We start from the raw sequence: 21,593 nt of genomic DNA on the forward strand, positions 1-21,593 counted from the left end.
CTACCAATGGTACATGTGGCCCAAGGGCTCAGAGCCCAAGGTCCAGGAGCTGGATGCAGAATTCTGGGGAGGGGACATGGCCAGCCCATGCTGCTGTCTCTGAATGGGCATCATCAGGCCGGTTATGGGAGTGCTGGGAAAATAGCAAGCTGGAACCAACTGCCTCTGCTAGAACCAGCTGTCACTCTCAGAGTGGAGACAGGATGCTGATGGTGAGGGCGGGGGTGGGATGCACACAGGAAGGAGCCAGTGGTAGCCCTGCACCCCAGAGCTGGGAAGGGTGGGCTGGAAGCTTAATTACCAGCACACTCAGCTTTAGAGTTACGTAGAGTTAGAGTTACGTTAGGATTCCGTTAGTTTTGGAATTGTTAGGGGTGATTTGATTTCACATTTTCTCGGGATATGGGATTGGGATGAGTCTCCTGGTTTGTTTCTGGAATAGAGTGGGCCACACCTCACAGGAGTCTCCCCCAGGAGACACAAGACAATCACTTTAGAATTCAAGAAAACAAAAACAATGTGTCTCACTTTGTTCATAAAGAAGCCCTTTGATGACGTGGCCAAAAAGGGGCAGAGCCTAAGGGACAGACTCTTAGAAAGGTGCCCTTGGAACAGGATCCCACAGAGTGTTCCTCTCAAAGTCTTTCGAACTTTACGCTGTTTTGTGGGACCACCGTCTCCCACTCCCTTTCCTAAGAACACAGTGTTTTTCTTGATAGCATGTGTTTCAAATGTGTAGACTGTTTGCACAATAAAATAAAGTTCCTCCCAAATCAAGAATCTGTAATCTTAGGTTCTTCTACCTGCATTATTCTTCAGCCCACATTGTTCCATTTGACCATCAGAATGTTTACATATGTATGTATGTCTGGATGGATGGAAGGATGGATGGATGGATGGATGGATGGATGGATGGATGGATGGATGGATGGAAGGATGGATGGATGGATACACTCATTTTATTCAACACCTATTTCTTGAGCACTCCCGTGCCCTGAGGACGGGTCTGGCACCAGGTAGATACCAGGGAGGTATGAAGATGAGTGAAGCTTTCAGTCCAGTTGGGGAGACAGATGTGGAAACAGAATCACAACACGATGTCGCAAATTCTCTGGGAGCACAGAACACCATCACTGACTCTTCCTGATACAGTCAGGAAGGGGTGACATTGGAACTGGGTCTTACAGGCAAGTGTCTTCTCCCGGTGGAGAAGGAGAAGGGCACCCTGGCGGAAGGAACAGCATGAGCTCAGGTACAGGGGCATGGAGGAGCTGTGCATGGCAGGTGGGACAAGTTGATGGGGACTACTGGGTCACAGGTTCAGAAAGGCACTAAGCTTAAGGGCTGACCCTGGTGCTTGACAGATCCTGCTTCATTTGGTCCTGCAGCAAGTCTGCAAGATAGTAGGGAGCAACCTCAGGAGTCCCATGCTTCTCCTGACCTTACTTTTCCAAACACAGTGTACATTTCTGGATATCTTAAGCTCCTTCTTGGTTTTATCCATCTCTCACTTTACACTTGTCCATCGGAGGTGAGTTGTCCCCTCTCCTTCACCTTTTGATTCCTGCTTCTTAAATATCTGTAGGGATGGAGGAGGGTTGAGACCAGAAAGCTGTGAAGCACAGACTTCAAGTGACAAGGGAGGTAGAGGAAAGCAGGGAGGTGGAAGAGAGCAGGCAGGTGGAGGAGAGCGGGGCAGAGACCTGCTTGTGGGAATGGCATGCGGAAGTTCTGCAGACCAGCACAGTGGGGAGTGGGCTCAGGACATCACCAACTGTGACTGCCTCCAGCTGCATTCAGCAACCATGGAAAGGTCGTGGGGATGCCTTTCCCAAAGTGGGAAGCTGCTTTAGATCCAACCCAGGCTTACGAATGCAACAGATTGGGACTTTTTGAAGCACGTAGAGCCCTTCGCAGCATTACTAGCAATAGACATGTCTCTCAAGTCGAAAGAAAATACAGTCCTACACAATCTGCAGTTGTGTATTTTTACGCTTTTTATAATACACATCCATGCATTCAGTCTTGACGCGCGTGTGTGTTTCCCAGCAGACTTCTCTGCTTATCGTGTCTATCACAATATATCCATTTCCCTATGATAATCCATTTCTCTGTGAGAACATGTAAGAACCTCAGATGGTTTCACATCTTAGCTGAACAGAAGAGTCTGTTGGGTTCTGACCACTTGCCTCAGGAAACACGTCATTGTATCCTCTCAAACATTTGTCTATTGAATAGCCAGCCACTCACTATGGAAACACACCCCAAAGCATTCTCAGTCCTTTGGATCTCAGCCCTTTTCTAGATCTATGAAGATGTCCACACTTAATAATTCTAGCAGAATGCAAATTGGCCACACCTCACAAGCCTCATAGGAAGACCCTGTTTGCAAATGTCATGCCACAGGTGGGTGACCAGGGGAGTCATTCCAATGCCAGTCTTTGCCAGAGGTTCCTGGGGTATTGTCCTCCAGTGATCCAGGATGGTCCAATTTGACCTTTCACTCCAGCCTCTGTGTCGAAGCCCCGAGCTGCTGCTGTGCTTGCTGGTGTCGTCTGGGAAAAAGCTATCCTTTGGGGCTCAGAGAATCAGACTCCCCACTGAGCCCGTGGTGGGACAGGAATCGTGGGATAATTTTCATAAAGCTGTGCCAGGAACCGTCTGTTCCCAGCAGACACGACATTCCCTATTCTACACCTGGTTGCACTGCTCATTCAGGAAATAGTTGTGCATTTTTAGACTTCTTAAAAACGGGGGGGAAAAGAGTGGCTTTTCTCTGAGTGAAATTTATGTCACCTTATTTAAGTATAAATGGAAGAGAATCCAAAACCACCAGATGAAATCCCTCACACTTAGAAGTTGTTCAGATACTCCATGGCTATATGATGTTGCCTGTTGTCCACCAGAGGAACTCAGATTTCACAATATTGCTGACGATTGGGAAATGCTGTAGCCTCAGGTTAAAGTGCCCTGGCTGAAGCATGTGAACTAAAAGAAGACCCAGATCTGTAAAATCTGGTGGGAGTCTGAGTTCATATTAAACATCAGCCATGCATTATGAAATATTAGAAAAGTTAGAGATCCTCTAAACCAGCCTTCCCAGAGTATATTTTGCAGAATATGCAGAAGAGTATAAGAGTTCAATGAATTAACCCCATAACATGCCAAGTAGAAAAAAAAATTAAGAGCAAATTTTTTTTTTTTTTTGAATGGAGTCTTGCTCTGTCACCAGGTTGGAGTGCAGTGGTGTGATCTTGGCTCACTGCAACCTCCGCCTCCCGGGTTCAAGCGATTCTTCTGCCCCAGTCTTCCGAGTAGCTGGGACTACAGGTGCGCGCCACCACACCCGGCTAATTTTTGTATTTTTAGTAGAGATGGGATTTCATCATGTTGGCCAGGATGGTCCCGAACTCCTGACCTCATGATCCACCTGCCTCGGCCTCCCAAAGTGCTGGGATTACAGGTGTGAGCCACTGCATGTGGCTGCAAATGCACTTTTAAATATCACATATTCTGTCCCTCTCTTGGTCGATCTCAATTAGTAGATTAAAGAATCTGAAAACTTCTACAAAAAGGAAGCCTGTATAGTTGTATTAAACTCACCATTTCCTAAACTTATTTGGCCACAGAACCTTTTTCTTTGTGGAATGTAATGTCCCATGTGTATTCCTAAGGGAAAAGGCTAAGGTGCTATAAACAAAGAGATCCAGTAATACAGTGATTTCAAGAATATTTCTGTCTTGTAAGTCAGTCCAGGCTGGGTATGCAGGCTGCTGTGCTTTGTACAACCATTTTGGGTCCCAGGTTCCTTGCAGTTCGTTTTTCCACTGTCCTAGAACGCTGTCTTTGTCTCTAATCAACATTGGCTGCAGTCAAAAGTACATCTCAGAAATATCTGATTTCCAGCTCTGAAGAAGGGGAAAGAGTTTGGAAGTTCGCATAAGCAATGTTTTAAAGCCCATCCTGCACATGGTACATAACACCTTCTCTTCTACTCTTTTGGTGAAAGCTTTGTTGCATGGCCATGCTAACCCATAAGGGAGTTGGGAACCTAGCTAGGAGGCCATTGCCCAACCTAAACTTTATTACCATGTATCAGTGTCACCCAGCCAGCCTGCAGGAAGGCGGCGACTGGAATCCAGGTCTTCCAACTCCTGGGCCAGTATCAGCATCACACTAGCATTTGTTTACTCAGCCTATATGTATCAAGTACCTCTTGAGTTCTGGTTCCATGTCATAATGTGAAGACAGAAATGCATTAAATTTACCTTACCTACCAAACATCATAGCATAGTATAACCTACCTTAAATGTGCTCAGAACACTTAACATTAGCCTACAGCTAGGCAAATCATCCAATACAAAACTTGTTTTAGAATAAAGTTTTGAGTGTGTCATGTAATATATTGAGTACTTTGCTAAAAATGAAAAACAGAATGGCTGTATCAGTCGTTTACCCCTGGGATTGAGTGGCTGACTGGAAGCTGAGGCTTGCTGCCACTGCCCAGAATCGTGAGAGAGTATCTGAGTATCTGATCCCGTAGTAGTAACTTGGGAAAAGAGAAAAATTCACAGTATGGTTTCTACTGAATGCATACAGACTTCACACCATTGTAAAGTTGAAAAATCGTAAGTTAAACCTTCCTAAGTTGATACCATTTGTTCTTGAACCATACTATCAATTAGTTTAACGTAATTAACATTTATAGGTCCCTGAATCCAACAATGAAAGAATACACACATTCTTCTCAAATGCACACAGTCCACAGAACATTTAACAAGACAGTCCACTATTATGAGTTAAATTGTGTCCCTCCAGAATTCATATGTAGAAGTCTTGATATGGTTTGACTGTGTCTCTACCCAAATCTCAACTTAAATTGTATCTCCCAGAATTCCCGTGTGTTGTGGGAGGTACCCAGGGGTAGGTAATTGAATCATGGGGGCCGGTCTTTCCCATGCTATTCTTGTGATAGTGAATAAGTCTCACAAGATCTGATGGGTTTATCAGGGGTTTCCGCTTTTGCTTCTTCCTCATTTTCTCTTGCCGCCACCATGTAAGAAGTGCCTTTCGCCTCTCACCATGATTCTGAGGCCTCCCCAGCCATGTGGAACTGTAAACCCAATTAAACCTCTTTTCCTTCCCAGTCTCAGGTATGTCTTTATCCGCAGTGTGAAAATGAACTAATACAGTAAATTGCTACCAGTAGAGTGGGATGTTGCTGAAAATACCTGAAAATGTGGAACAACTTTGGAATTGGGTAACAGGCAGAGACTGGAACAGTTTGAAGGACTCAGAAGAAGACAGGAGTATGTGGGAAAGTTTGGAACTTCCTAGAGACTTGTTGAATGGTTTTGCCCAAAATGCTGATAGCAATATGGACATTAAGATCCAAGCTGAGGTGGTCTCAGATAGAGACGAGGAACTTGTTGGGAACTGGAGAAAAGGTGCCTCTTGTTACGTTTTAGCAAAGAGACTGGCAGCATTTTGCCCCTACCCTAGAGACCGAACTTTGAACTTGCAAGATGATTTAGGGTATCTGGCGGAAAAAATTTCTAAGCAGCAAAACATTCAAGAGGTGATTTGGGTGCTGTTAAAGGCATTCAGTTTTATGACAGAAGCAGAACATAGAAGTTTAGAATATGCGCGGCCTCATTATGTGACAGAAAAGAAAAACCCATTTTCTGGGGAGAAATTCAAGCTGGCTGCAGAAATTTGTATTGGTAGCAAGAAGCCTAATGTGAATCCCCAAGACCATGGGGAAATGTCTCCAGGCCATGTCAGAGACCTTCACTGCAGCCTGTCCCATCACAGGCCTGGAGGCCCAGGAGGAAAAAGGGGTTTTGTGGGCCAGGCCCAGGGTCCCTGTGCTGTGTGCAGCCTAGGGTCTTGGTGCTCTGTGTCCCAGCTGCTCCAGCCGTGGCTGAAAGGAGCCATTGTATAGCTTGGGCTGTGGCTTCAGAGGGTGGAAGCCCCAAGTCTTGGCAGCTTCCATGTGGTGTTGAGCCTGTGGGTGCACAGAAGTCAAGAATTAAGGTTTGGGAACCTCTGCCTAGATTTCAGAAGATGTATGGAAATGCCTGGATGCCCAGGCAAAAGTTTGCTGCAAAGGCGGGGCCCTCATGGAGAACCTCTTAGGGCAGTGTAGAAGGGAAATGTGGGATCAGAGCCCCCACACAAAGTCCCTATCAGGGCACCGCCTAGCGCAGCTGTGAGAAGAGGGCCATCATCCTCCAAACCCCAGAATGGTAGATCCACTGACAGCTTGCACTGTGCACCTGGAAAAGCCGCAGACACTCAACGCCAGTCCATGAAAGCAGCCTGGAGGGAGGCTGTACCTCCACAGGGGTGGAGCTGCCCAAGACCATGGGAACCTACCTTTTGCATCAGTGTGACCTGGATGTGACACCTGGAGTCAAAGGACATCATTTCGGAGCTTTAAAATTTGACTGTCTCACTAGATTTCAGACTTGCATGGGCCCTGTAACCCCTTTGCTTTGGCCAATTTCTCCCATTTGGAATGGCTTTATTTACCCAATACCTGTACCCCCATTGTATCTAGGAAGTAACTAGCTTGCTTTTGATTTTACAGGCTCATAGGTGGAAGGCCTTATCTCAGATGAGACTTTGGACTGTGGACTTTTAGGTTAATGCTGAAATGAGTTAAGACTTTGGGGGACTGTTGGAAAGACATGATTGGTTTTGAAATGTGAGGACATGAGATTTGGAGGGACCAGGGGCAGAATGATATGGTTTGGCTGTGTTCCCACCCAAATCTCAATTTGAATTGTATCTCCCAGAATCTCCACATATTGTTAGGGGGACACAGGGAGAGGTAATTTATTCACGGGGGCTGGTCTTTCCCATGCTATTCTTATGATAGGGAATAAGTCTCATGAGATCTGATGGGTTTATCAGGGGTTTCCACTTTTGCTTCTTCCTCATTTTCTCTTGCCACCACCATGTAAAAAGTCCCTTTCGCCTCCCACCATGATTCTGAGGCCTCCCAGCCATGTGGAATTGTAAGTCCAATTAAACTTCTTTTTCTTCCCAGTCTCAGGTACGTCTTTATCAGCAGCATGAAAATGGACTAATACAAATCTTAACCCCAAGTATCTCAGAATATGACTATATTTGGAGATAGGGTCTTTAAGAGGTACAATGAGTTCAAAGAGTAGACACTAATCCTACATGACTAATGTCCTTATAAGAAGAGGAGATGAGGACAGACAGGCATGCACAGAGGGATGACCATGTGAGACAAAGGTGTCTACTAGCCAAGGAGAGAGGCCTTAGAAAGAACTAACCCGGGCCAGGCGCAGTGGCTCATGCCTGTAATCCCAGTACTTTGGGAGGCCGAGGTGGGTAGATTACCTGAGGTCAGGAGTTCGAGATCAACCTGGCCAACATGGTGAAACCCCCGTCTCTACTAAAAATACAAAAATTAGCCAGGTGCAGTGATGGTTGCCTGTAATCCCAGCTACTCGGGAGGCTGAGGCAGGAGAATCGCTTGAGCCTGGGAGGCGGAAGTTGCAATGAGCCGAGATTGCACCACTGCATCCCAGCCTGAGTGACAGAAAGAGACTCTGTCTCAAAAAGAAAAAAAAAAGGAAAGAAATAACTAACCCAGCTACACTTTGATGTCACATGTCTAGTCTCCAGAATTATAAGAAAGCAAATGTCTGTGGTTTAAGCTACCCAGTCTGTGGCACTTTGTTACGTCAGTTCTGGAAACTAATGTAACCAACCACAGTCTTGGTCAAAAAACAAATCTCAATAAATTTATAAGAGCTAAATCCTATAATTATGTTTTCAATCACAGTGGAATTAAAAATCAATAAAAGAAAGATATCTGGAAAACTATGTGTTTGAAAATGAAATAATGCTATTTTAAATAACCATGAGTCAAGGAGATAGCAAAAGGCAATTAGGAAGTATTTCTAATTATGTGAAAATGAAAACATATTAAAACTTGTGGGATCCAGCTAAAGTAGTAATTAGAGGGAAGTTCATAACAGTAAACCTGTTTATTAGAGAGGAAGAAATATTTTAAACCACTGGCCTCAACTTCCATCTTTCTTTTTCTTTTCTTTTTTTTTTCAGGATAGAATCTCGCTCATGTCGCCCAGGCTGGAGTGCAATAGCGCAATCTCAGGTCACTGCAACCTCCACCTCCTGGGTTCAAGCGATTCTCCTGCCTCAGCCTCCCAAGTAGCTGGGATTACAGGTGCCTACCACCACATCTGGCTAATTTTTGTATTTTTAGTACAGACGGGGTTTCACATGTTGGCCAGGCTAATCTCAAGCTCCTGACCTCAGATGACCCTCCCACATTGGCCTCCTAAAGTGCTGGGATTATGCAGGCAACTTCCACCTTTAAAAACTATTAAAAGAGGAGCAAATAAAACACAAGTTAAGTAGAAGGAAGAAAATAACAAAGATCAAGTAGAAATGAATAAAACAGAAAATATAAGAACAATGAAGGAACTTGATGAAATCAAATTTTGTTGTTTTTGAAAACATGAATAGAATTGATCAACCTCCAGCCAGATTTATCAGGGAAAAAAGAGAGAAAACACAAATTATTAATATTATCAGGGAAATAAGAGAGAAAATACAAATTATTAACATTAGTAATAAAAGTGACATCACTACCTATACTACAGATATTATAAGACAAATAAGGGATTGTTATGAACAGCTTTATGCTAATAAATCCAACAACTTAGTTGAAAGAAAAAACTTATTTTTTCTCTTCTTATTTTTTTTCTTTTAGGGATGGAGTCTCGCTTTGTTGTCCAGGCTGGAATGCAGTGGCGTGATCTCAGCTCACTGCAAGCTCTGCCTCCCAGGTTCATGTCATTCTCCTGCCTCAGTCTCCCGAGTAACTGGGACTACAGGCCCCTGCCACCATATCCGGCTAATTTTTTTGCATTTTTTTAGTAGAGATGAGGTTTCACCACGTTAGCCAGGATGGTCTCGATCTCCTGACCTCAAGATCCACCCGCCTTGGCCTCCCAAAGTGCTGGGATTACAGGCGTGAGCCACCGTGCCCTGCCTTCTTTTCTTGTTTTTAGACACAGGGTCTGGCTTTGTCACCCAGGCTAGAGTGCAGTGGTGTGATCGCAGCTCACTAGTCTTGACCTCCCAGGCTCAAGCAATCCTTCTGCTTCAGCCTCCCAAGTAGCTGGGACCATGCCCAGCTAATTTTTTTAAAAATGTAATAGTGATAGGGTCTCCCTGTGTTGTCCAGGCTGGACTTGAACTTCTGGCCTCAAGTGACCCTCCCACCTTGGCCTCCCAAAGTGCTTGGATTATAGGCATGAGCCACTGTACCAGCCAGAAAACAACTTTTTTTGAAAATAATAAACTGTGATAGTGTGATACAATAATATTTCTTTGGTCTCTGTCCCAGTTTCTAAGACAGAGCTCCTAAAATCCTTATATATAAGAGTTCTAGGATAATCTTTTGTTTTAATATTTGGTCTTTGACCCTGGTTCCTGACAGAGAGTTCCTAAATCTCTTGGAATTTCCAAGGTAAGAGGTGTTACTTTTGTCCTAATGAGGATATTCTTGGTGGGACCCTGGATTGCCTCAGGATGGGAATTGGTTGCTAGGGGAACCAAACATGTAATTAGAGGGTTGGAACTTTCAGCCCCTCCCCATTACCTCTGGGGAGGGAAGAGGGGCTGAAGGTTAAGTAGATAACCAATGGCCAGTGATTTAATCAGTCATCCCTACGTAATGAAGCCCATTAAAACCCAAAAGGACACCTTTAGAGAGCTTCTGGGTTGCTGAGCATGTGGAGGTACTGGGAAGGTGACGATACCAGGGAGGGCGTGGAAGCTCCTTACCCCTTCTCTTATACCTTGCCCTGTGTGCCTCTTCCATCTGGCTGTTCATCTGTATTTTTTGTATTATCCTTCATAATAAACCAGCAAATGTAAGTAAGTGTTGCCCTGAGTTCTGTAAGCCTTCCTAGCAAATTAATAGAACCCAAGGAGGGTATAGTGGGAATCCCAATCTATAGCCAGTCAGTCAGAAGTATAGGTGACAACCTGCTACTTTTAATTGGTGTCTGAAGTGACAGGCAGTCTTGTGGGGTGGAACCCTTAACTTGTGGGATCAAACTCTTAACTCCAGGTAAATAGTGTCAGAATTGAATTGAATTATGGGATACCTAATTGGTGTTCACTGTAGAACTGGTTGTTGGTGGAAAGAAATCCCGCGCATCTTGGTGACCAGAAGACATATATTTTGTATTGAGTCTTGAGGATAAGTGTGGGAGAAACAATTTTCTTCGTATCTCATACACCTAGCAAAGCTCACTCAAAGAGAAATGGATAACCTCAATAGCCCTATATCTATTAAATACATTGAATTTATACTTAAAAGCTTCCCACAAAGAGCCCCCCACCCAGAACTACACGTTTTCACAAAGGAATTTTATAAAACATTAAGGAAGTAATACAAATTTTGGCATATCCCTCTAAAAAAATTGAAGAGTAAGAAGTACTTTCCAATTAATTCCTGAGGTCAGTATTACTTCCAGACAAAGCTGTTAAAAAAAAAGGAACATGACAGATCAATGTCAGTCACAAGCATATATACAAAAATTCATAACACAATTTTACAAAAACAGTCCAGCAATATATAAAAATGACCCTAAATCATGAATGAGTGGTATTCTCCCTGAAATGCAGGTTGATTTCATATTTAAAAATTAATACAAGTCACAATATTAACAGATCAAAATGAAAAACCATGTAATCATCCCAATATATACAGAAAAAAATTAAATAAAATCCATCCCTTTCTTGAAAAATTCTCAGAAATTTAGGAATAGGAGGAACATTATCAACCTGATAAACAGCATCTATGAAATACCTAGTGCTAACATCACACTTAATAGCCAAAGTATGCTTTCTTCCTCAAATCAGGAACAAAACACAATTCTACTCTCATGGCTGCTATTTCACAATGTCCTGGAGGTTCAAGCCTCAACAGAAGGCTTTTTGACAAGAAAAGAAACAAAAACGTCCAAATTGGAAAGTAAAGAGTAAAACTGTCTTTATTCATAGATATAATAGACTATATAGAAAATCCAGTGGAGTTTACCAGGAAAAATGACTAGAACTAAAAAGTGAGTTTAGCAAGATTGCAGGATATGAGATTAGCATGCAAAAATAAATTGTATTTATACATATACAGTCATGCATCACATAACCATATTTCAGTCAATAACTGACCACATGTATAATGGTGGTCCGATAAGATTATAATGGGGCTGAAAAATTTCTATCACCTACTGATGTTGTAACCGTCATGATGTCAAAGTGGAGACGGCATCACTTGTGGTGAGAAACTAAGATTGTACTGCCAGTCGTATAAAAGTGTAGCACATACAATTATATACAGTACATAATACTTGATAAACAACTATGTTACTGGTGTCTATATTTACTATATTATGTTTTGTCATTACTTTGAGAGTATTCCTTCTACTTACAAAAAAAAATTAACTGTAAAACAGTCTCAGGCAGGTCCTTCAGGAGATATTCCAGAAGAAGGCATTTTTATTACAGGAGATTGATTTGTTTTTCTAAGACCAGCGGAGGGAGCACAAAAGAACCAGCGAGTAGGCAAGTGTAGGAGCAAAACTGCAAATTTATTTTGGTCACCTAAGGTGTGGGGAAGAGGTCCGTTGGCCTCCAGCAAAGAAGGCCGGCAGAGTCCCCCTGGTGGGGCTCTCAGTCGGAGTTCCTGCAGTCCCGACATCCCGACAGGAGTGGAGGACTGAAGAAGGCCGCCTGGCGCGCTGGCCGAGAGCGGCTTTTCTAGGAGTAGGAGGGCAATAGGCGGGGCACGGGCGTGTTGGGGGGCGTTCCGCAGGTGCGACCAGGTAAATCTTGGTCTCTTCGGACTGATGTCACCTGGCACATGCCCGGTTGGTCTGCACCCTCCCTGGGCGCTGGCTGCATTTTCGCGTGCGCGGGAAAAGTTGGTGAAGAAGAACCCGGAAGTGCACCATCTTGCCTCCGTTAGTCCAAACAGAGATGACCGCTCTATGGATGTTACTGCCCTTGAAGACCTTCCACTGGGACAAGATGTAGAGGTGGAAGACAGTGATATTGATGATCCTGACCCGTGTAGGGTTAGGCGTGTGTGTGTGTGTCTTCATTTTTAACAACAAAAAAAACTGTGGCCGGGCGTGGTGGCTCATGCCTGTGATCCCAACTCTTTGGGAGGCGGAGGCGGGTGGATCACGAGATCAAGAGATCGAGACCATCCTGGCCAACATGGTGAACCCCCGTCTCTACTAAAAATACAAAAACTAGGTGGGCATGGTGGCGTGTGCCTGTAGTCCCAGCTACTCAGAGGCTGAGGCAGGAGAATACCTTGAACCCAGGAAGCAGATGTTGCAGTGAACCAGATGGTGCCACTGTACACCAGCCAGGCGACAGAGCGAGACTCCATCTCAAAAAAAAAAAAAAAAGTTGTAAAAGTTTTAAAAAATTGTTAAAATAGAAAAATACTTATAGAATAAGGATATAGGGAAATAAAATACTGCTATACAGCCACATAATGTGTTTGTCTTTTAAGCTGTGTTGTTATAAAAGAATCAAAAAGTTTTTTAAAAATTAAAAAGTTTATAAAGTCAAAAATTGTAGTAAGTGGAGGTTAACTCATTATTGAAGAAAGGAAAATTTTTAAAGTAAATGTATTGTAGCCTAAGTGTACAGTATTTATAAATCCTGTAGTAGTGTACAGTAATGTCCTAGGCCTTTATATTTACTTGTCTCTCACTGACTCACCCACAGCAACTTCCAGCCCTGTAAGCTCCATTCATGGTACATGCCCTCTATTAGGTGTGCCACTTTCTATCTTTTATACTGTATTTTTACTGAAACTTTTCTATGTTTAGACCTGTTTAGATATACAAAGACTATTATCTTACAATTGCCTGTAGCATTCAGTACAGTACCATGTTGTACAGATTTGTAGCCCAGCAGTGATAGGCCTTCCCATATACCCTAGGTGTGTAGCAGGCGATGTCATCTAGGTTTGTTTGTTCACACAACAATGAACTCACTAAATGACACATTTCTCAGAACATATTCCTGTCATTAAACGACCTATGACTGTACTAGTACTGCAAAATCAGAAATTTAAAACAATTTTAATGCCACTTATAATAGCATCAAAAATATGAAATACTTAGGGCCAAACTTGAAACAGTATTTGAGAAATCTGGGAAAAAAATACAGAAGACCTAAATAAATGGAGAGATATACCATGTTTATAATCAGAAGACTCAATATTGTTGCGATGTCAGATCTTCTTGAATTTACCTACAGATTTAATGCAATCCTAATAAAAATCTCAGTTGGATTTTTGGTAGAAATTGGCAAAACAATTCTAAAATTAATATGGAAATGCAGAGAACTTAGAATAGTGAAAACAATGTTGAAGAAGAAGAAGATTGGAGAGCAAACCACCATGAAGCCATCTCCTTCACGATCCCATTCCTCATCTAGTGTGGCTCTGAGTAGTAAATAATTGATCAGTCACTCTCTAGATATTGTTGTATATTAATAAATTTCTCTCAACTAGGCAGTAAGCAACTTAAAAGCATATATTATATTCTAGTTGTGAACACCTCTTCAGTTACAACGGCGTAGTGCTTAAAATCCTACACTCTCAAGGCAGATAGGATTTATGGTCCAGTTTCTGTATTTATTATCTAAGGGACTCTGGTCAACTCCCTTCTTTGTGCTTAGTTTTTCCATCTGCGAAACGGGGCAGCAATAATAACAACGGCGTCCACACAGAGTGGCTACGGCACTTAAATAGAATAAGACGAGTGCCTGGCACACAGTCTATACCCACTTATTGTCTTCTGAATAAACAGTCTCAAAGATCAGAAAGCAGGTAGTTGCTGAAATTAGGTTGACTGGCACAAGTTAACCCTCACCTTTCACCATAAAAATTCCATTCTGAAACGCACTGCAAGCTTTGGTTAAGTGTACTTGATTAGAGTGTTTGGAGCAACATAGTAAGATAAAATAGTTGTAGCCAAAGTTATTTTTCAGAAAATAATTTGAGGCTAGGCTGAAAGCCCTCAATCCAGTGATAAGGAGGGTCTCCTAATATATTGCTTAAATGTGTATTCCCCACTGGGACTCAAGCCCTGTCAAAACATCGTTTAATTAATAGAGGAGGGAGAGAAGACATTAAAAGGTTGCCTGTCAGCGATGTTGAGCTGTGGGCCCTGGCTCACACCTTAATCCCAATGGTTGGCTAACGCGGGAGGATCGTTTGAGGCCAGGAACTCGAGACCAGCCTGGGCAACACAGCAAGACCTCCTCTCTACATAAGCTTAATAAAATAAAATAATAAAATAAAATAGCTGGGCGTGGTGGTAGGTGCCTTTGGTCCCAGCTACTCAGGAGGCTGAGGTGGGAGACTCGCTTGAGGCCAGGAGGTGGAAGTTGCAGGGAGCCGAGATCATGCCACTGCACTCCAGCCTGGGTGATAGAGCGAGACCCTGACTCAAACAAACAAAAAAAGATATTGCGTGTTTTTTGTTCCAGGAATTTCTGGTCTGTAAAACCACCTAGGGCCAGGCACAGTGGCTAACGCCTGTAATCCCAGCTCTTTGGGAAGCCGAGGCGGGCGGATCACCTGGCGTCAGGAGTTTGAGACCAGCTTGGCCAACACGGTGAAACCCCATCTCTACTAAAAATACAAAACATTGGCCGGGCCTGGTGGCGGGCGCCTGTAATCCCAGCTACTGCAGAGGCTGAGGCAGGAGAATCGCTTGAATCCGGGAGGCGGAGGTTGTGGTGAGCCGAGATCGCGCCACTGCACTCTCTGGGCGACAGAGCGAGACTTCGTCTCAAAAACAAAGAAAAAGAAAAGAGGAGACCCAGGGTATGAGCGCAGGAGGCCGGCGCTGCCGGGACTACGCGCGTGAGGTAAACAGTCCCAGAGGCCCGGCCCCGGCCGCCACGCCGCGTCCCCGCCCCTCCCGGCTCAGTAAGGGGAGGAGGGGGCCGGCGGAGTTTCCCTCCACGCCCAGCGGCCCTGGGCGGGCTTTTCGGCGGCTTCTCATAAGCAGGTGGCCTCGTCTCTCCGGCACAGGTAGGTTTCTCCGCACCGGTTCGGGGCCTGCCCGCACCTCGCCGCGCACTGCAGAACCTCGCCCAGCGCCCACCATGCCCCGGCAGCTCAGCGCGGCTGCCGTGCTCTTCGCTTCCCTGGCCGGTGAGTGGCGCGCAGGGCTTCCCGCGGTGGCCCTGCCGTGTCGGTCCCCTGTCATCTAAACGCACTCTGGAGTCCTGGGCGCCACAGGACGGGCTGTGGGTAGGGAGGTGTGGCGCGTCCAAGGGCTTCCCTGCTGAAACTTGTTTTCCGTGAGTTACTCAGAGCAGGTGTCAACCCCAAAGACAGTAACACTGTCCCTCGCTTCCAAAAGGGTTCTGGGCACCTTCTCTGTAGAGGTTACTTGGATTTAAGAGATGGATTTAGGAATGGGAGTATTGGCTTTGTTGTCCGGGAAAAGCGCTCATGTCTTGCTCTTCCTTGCATCAGATGTGGTCTGACAGATTGTGCCATTTCAGAAAGGTGTAGGACAGAGTGTAAAAGACTTTTTTTTTTTTTAATTATCATTGTACTTCCCATCCCAGATGCCGTCTGGGACACTGAGTTTATGATTATTTTATGTTCCGACCCTCCGCTTTCTCCAAAGCTTTTCCCCCTAGACATTGAGTCCTCTTGGGTGCTGTCGTGCTGTTCCTGTGATGAAGTTTACTGGTTAATCGAACGTCATGAGAGCACTGCCTCCGTCCCCACCGCCCAGCTAGCATACTCAAGCAGGGGGCACGGTGGCCTTTGCTTGTGACATGAATGCTACGAATGTTAGGAAAGCTGTGGGAAGGGTCGTGCCAGCTGCCCTCACCTAGGCAGTTCTCCCCTGTGCCACGCTTTCAGACTTACAGTTTCAGGTTCTTTCAGGGGACAGAAGAGGAAATCATCATTACGCTTCTCAGGGCAAGCTATTAATAAAGCAAAAACAATCTCAGCCTAGCGGTAACCCACAGTGACCTGTATGTGAGCGCTCCTTGAATGGATGGATAGATTCAGAAACACAATGATATTGACAGGCCAGGGGCGGTGGCTCACACCTGCAATCCCAGCACTTTGGGAGGCCGAGGCCGGTGGATCACTTGAGGTCAAGAGTTCGAGACTAGCCTGGCCCATGGTGAAACCCCGCCTCTACTAAAAATACAAAAATTAGCCGGGCATGGTGGTGTGCACCTGTAATCCCAGGTACTTGGGAGGCTGAGGCAGGAGAATTGCTTGAACCCAAGAGCGGAGGTTGCAGTGAGCCAAGATGGTGCCACTGCACTCCAACCTAGGTAACAGAGTGAGACTCTGTCTCAAAAATAAATAAATAAATACACAGTGAGTATTGACAAATTCAAGGGTAAGTGGAGAGAAAATACTCACATTACCCGTTCCTTTCTGAGCTACAAATTCTCAGAGGTAAGCTAGGTGAAGGATGCATGAGAGGTTTCTTCCTCAGAAGTGGAGTGTTGCATGGCCTTTGAGGGGTGGCACAGAGCTGGATTCAAACCCTTGCCCTGACCCTTACCAGCAGGGAGGTCTTGTTCGCATCACCCAACCTTTCGGGTGCTCAGTTTCGTCACTAAAAAGTGGGGAGAATAATATCCTCTGCCAGGAGTACTGGGGAAACAAATGAGGTAGTGCCTGGAAAGCAATTACTGCAGTGATTTTGTTCAGTGATGTTCATCCGTATCTCCTGTTTGTCTCTCCAGTCCCTTTCCCATTCACCTCGCAACCTGACCTGAGCCCCTTCTTCACTCAGTACAGGGCTCATCAGCACATGGTAATAACAAAGATGGCCATGGCTTCCTGGCACTTTCTGCGTGCCAGGCACTGTTCTCAGTGCTTTAATCCACAAAACAGCTTTGTAAGTACTGCTATCATCTCCATTTTACTTGTGAGGAAATAGAAGCACAAAGAGGTTAAATAACTTGCCCATGATCACATAGCTAGCTGGTGACAGAGTCAAGCTTTGAACCAGAGTCTGTGCCCATAGCAGCTAACCTACGTGCTTTATTCATACATCTACTTACCTATAACTTATTTAGTCTCATAAGAACCCTGAAAAGTAGATGCTATTCTTATCCCTATTTTATGATGAGGGTACTGAGTCAGAGGCAGGTTAAGGAATTGTTCGTGGTATCCCATTTAGTGAGTAGCATTCCTGAGACTGGCATTCAAGACATCTGGTTTTGGCTGGGTGCAGTGACTCACACCTGTAATCCTAGCACTTTGCGATCCTGAGGTGGAAGGTCGCTTGAGGCCAGGAGTTTGAGACCAGGCTGGACAACATAGTGGACTGTGTCTCAAACAAAACAAAACAAAAACGAAGTCTGGCCTTGGGGTTTAGGCTGTACACTATTGTACTACATGGCCCTGCATGCATAGGCTCAAGAAATCCTTGTTGAATTGGAAATGAGCAAAAATCATCAGAAAATTTTGCTAGGAGAGACAGAGCTTTTGGGTAAACTCTCTGAGTAATCTTTATCCAGTCAACATGCTTCCCTGATCTCAAATTTTCCCTCCAGAAAATGAGGGGATTTAAGTTCATATCAGTTAAGTTTAGGTTCAGTTACACGTAAGAGACAAGCCAAAATAACAGTAGATTAAACAAAATAGTTGCTTGTTATTCTTTCATGTGAAAACATGTCCAGAGAAATTCAGGTCAGTTCTAGTGTGGGGGTGCTTCACTGGGGATCTGTCATTAGGATCCGATATATAGGTATGTGACTTCTACCCTCAAGGCCTCCTCATGGTTCCACATGTTGGCTGGAGCTCCAGCCATCACATACAAGTTGCAGGTTGGTCAAAGGGGGAAAAACAGAAGGGCTATAGAAAGGCAGGCCATACAGGTGATTGAGCTGCCTTCACCCAGCCTTCCCAGAACGTCCACATGATCTTGATACTTCTCTTCTTTCACTAAAACTCAGTGATATGCCCCCACCCAGCTAGAAAGGAGGCTTAGACACAGAGCTCTTTATTCCTGGCAACAAGTGCTCAGCTGAAACTTGAGGTTCTGTTAGAAAGAAGGAGAGACTGGATTTTGGAACAGTCAGCCAGCAGTCTGTCACAGGGCTAGTGCCCCTTCTGCTCTAGGGTTTCCTTGATTCTCTCTGCTGCACCCTGCTGGAGCTGCTTCTGCTGCCCCTAGAGGTGCCAGAAAAGGTGCTGGGGGCTAAACTGTGATTCCCTGAACCTGGACATGGCCATGGGGCTCCAATGACTCCCTGACTGTGCTCCTCAGAGCTCTGCAGACAGAGTGTAGTCTTCAAGGCCTGCCAGGCCTGCTCCCTGCTGGTCTCCCCTCCTCACCCCTCCCTTTCCATACCATCCCTGTGTTCTGGTCATGCTGACCCCTTGCTGTTCTCCAGACATACAAGACTTCTGAAGCCTCTATGCCTTTACACATCCTCTTCCTCCTGTCTGGAAACCATCTCCTCCCTTGTCTGCCTGAAGAATGTATCCTTGTTTTGGATTCCCACCCTTCCCACACTCTCATAGTATCTGGGGATTTGATAAAGACACTTGTCAGTCGGGCACAGTGGCCCACACCTGTAATCCCAGCACTTTGGGAGTCTGAGGCAGGCGGATCACTTAATCCTAGGATTTGGAAACCAGCCTGGGCAACATGGTGAGACCCTGTACAAAAAATGCAAAAATTAGCTTGGCATGGTGGCACATGCCTGTAGTCCCAGCTACTAGGGAGGCTGAGGTGGGAGGATCGCTTGAACCTAGGAAGCTGAGGCTACGGTGAGCCCTGAGCATGCCATTGCACTCTAACCTGGGTGACAGAGTGAGACCCTGTCTCAAGGAGAAAACAAAAACAAAAAACAAGTCACACTGAGGAGTATGGTCTACTCATGCGTCTGCCTCACAGTGCCCCTGAGAACAAAGACCTACCCCCGGTGTCTGGTGTAGAGCCTGCCTGAGAGGAGACCCCTACATACTGTTGAGTGGTGTGGCAGGGAAACCAACCAAACACTGTCTGGGAAGGGACTGACTGCAGGAAAATACCTAGAAAAGATCCCTTGTGAAATCATTGACTTTCCCAGGGGACTGGGCAATGACTCACCTCACACCCACTGGTTGTAGGGGAACCAAAACCTTCTAACACCTCTTCATGCAAATTTCCATCTAGTGGAGTCCAAGCAATGGATCAAGGCCCTGGGGTGCTTGTTTGCGAAGTCTCCTGAATTCTACAGAGGAAAGGCTGGGGTGGCGGTGGGCAGACGGGTGTGTGAACACCAGAGCTGTGTTCTGTGAATAGAGGGAGGGTCAAGACAAAGTCTGGTCTATGCCTGCCCTTGCTTCTGCCCACTGCCCTCTTTTATTTATTTATTTATTTTTATTTTTTTGAGATGGAGTCTCGCTCTGTCGTCCAGGCTGGAGTGCAGTGGTGTGATCTCGACTCACTACAAGCTCTGCCTCCCGGTTTCACGCCATTCTCCTGCCTCAGGCTCTGAAGTAGCTGGGACTACAGGTGCCTGCCATCACGCCTGGCTAATTTTTGCATTTTTTTTTTTTTTTTAGTACAGACCGGTTTTAACATGTTAGCCAGGATGGTCTCGATCTCCTAACCTCGTGATCTGCCCGCCTCGGCCTCCCGAAGTGCTGGGATTACAGGCGTGAGCCATCGTGCCCATCCCCCACTGCCCTCTTTCTAGGCCTCAGACAAACCTGTGACCTTGACTAAACCTCTACAGGGCCAAACATCCCATTTAAAAACTGTGACCCAGTTTTTACAGAAATGAGTCATATATGTGTGGTCATATACATAGACCATGTGTGTGGTCATATATATTATAAAGTAGCTCATATGGTCTTTCTGAGCTACTTTACAATGCAGAGCATACCTACCCCAGTCGAATCACCTGCCTATCTTTTATGCCCCACATTCCTACAGGGAGAGGAGGAGCAGTGTGAGGGCCAGAAGAAGGAAGGAGAAGGGGTGAAAACTATACTTCTCTGACAGGTTTAATCTGTAACATCCATAAACTTGGCACTTTTGGTTGAGCCATCTGCCAGCCCAGCCTTCTGTCTACCACCCAGAGACACACCTACACCTACACACCATATCAAGACATCTCAACAGGCTTCCTACATAGCAAGCACACCTTGACCAGGTACCTTATATCTTCTTGGCTTGTTTAGGATGCTGTTCATTTGTGAACAACTAAGTCCTTTTTTTATTTATTTGCGTTCATTCATTACCACTGAGAGAAGAGTTCTAGTTGCATCTTGAGGAAGGCTTTTTTTTTTTTTTTTTAAGGGTGTACTACTACTCAGTTTAGGAAATTGTACTCAGTTGAGAAGATTCTCTTTAGCTTATAGACACCAGCCATACACAGTAGGATTTTAGCAAGGATATAATCACTTCCCCAAGAGAACGACTGGCAAGTGGTTTCTAGTCTCCTGGAGGTCTCTGTAGCAATCTTTACTTTTCACCACAAGATATTCCTGGAAACCACATTTGAGAGTGAATTCTCTGTCTCCATCATAATAGTATGAATCTAATGGGGCTCTCACTGGTGTATGGCCAGAGAACCAGCAACGTGGGTTTTGCCCAAACGAATTGCTAAAATAAATCTTCAACAACACTCAATCTGCATTATAATCTGGAAGTGAAAAATCTTTCTCCAAGTTCCATGACATGGGCATAAAAGTTCTACGTGTAGGGATTTTACAAAAGTTTGTAGGTAAACCTGTACCCCATCAAACCTACAACTCTCAAGTATCATGCATTTAACTTATCCAAATGGATATTTTAGATTTAAAAAAAAAGACTCTTAAAGAATGATCTCAGACAACTTCATGTCATTAATAATCGTCGATCTTTTTATAAGGTTATAAAGGCAATTTGAACTGATGCTTTTGTCTTTCCTATTTTGCAAACCAGTTGTACAGAAATAATTCATGGGTCTTATGACTGGACTTAAAGTTAGAACTTTTCTTCTGGAAAATAATCCCCTTTTCAGCACATGAAATTTTGAAACTCTCAACAAGGATCATCATTATGAAGTTTTCATGAATTGGGGTCACTGGAGGGCACCCTCCTGTTCCTCTCTCCTCTGCTTTTGTGTCTTCTCTCACCATTCTTCCCAGCGGCACCCCACCTCTACCACCCCTCAAACCCAAGGGCAAGCTTTGATTCAGATGTACCAGTGTTCAGGTCTCTGCCCCAACTTCGATCAGTTGTGTCATTATGGTCAAATGGCTGAAATTTTCCAAGCCTGAGTTTCCTCATTCGAAAGATGGATAAAGTAGTACCCACCAAAGGGTTTTTGAGAGAAGTTGGTAAAAGATGACCCTTGACATAAGGCCTTCTATGTAGTAAATGTCCAGTAACCTGGAATTTTTATTGTTATTAATATGAGAAAAGTAACCTCTTAGAAGTGTATTGAATGGAGGAGGGAGATAGAAAAGGCATATATGAATTATTTTTATTGGGTATGAACTTTAGGAC

General features: G+C 44.7%; 1 protein-coding gene across 1 annotated transcript in view; it reads left to right on the forward strand.

Moving 5' to 3' along the window:
• The first annotated feature begins 15,136 nt into the window (after positions 1-15,136).
• The window catches only part of LAMP3 (lysosomal associated membrane protein 3), a 39,811-nt gene continuing 33,354 nt past the window's right edge, over positions 15,137-21,593 (forward strand). Inside the window, exon 1 of the mRNA XM_023187644.1 lies at positions 15,137-15,268. Within this exon, the coding sequence (XP_023043412.1) occupies positions 15,220-15,268 (49 nt within the window). The 5' untranslated portion in view covers positions 15,137-15,219. The remainder of the gene's footprint in view (positions 15,269-21,593) is intronic.

Source organism: Piliocolobus tephrosceles, chromosome 2 (assembly GCF_002776525.5).
Source record: "Piliocolobus tephrosceles isolate RC106 chromosome 2, ASM277652v3, whole genome shotgun sequence".
Taxonomy (NCBI): Eukaryota; Metazoa; Chordata; class Mammalia; order Primates; family Cercopithecidae; genus Piliocolobus; species Piliocolobus tephrosceles.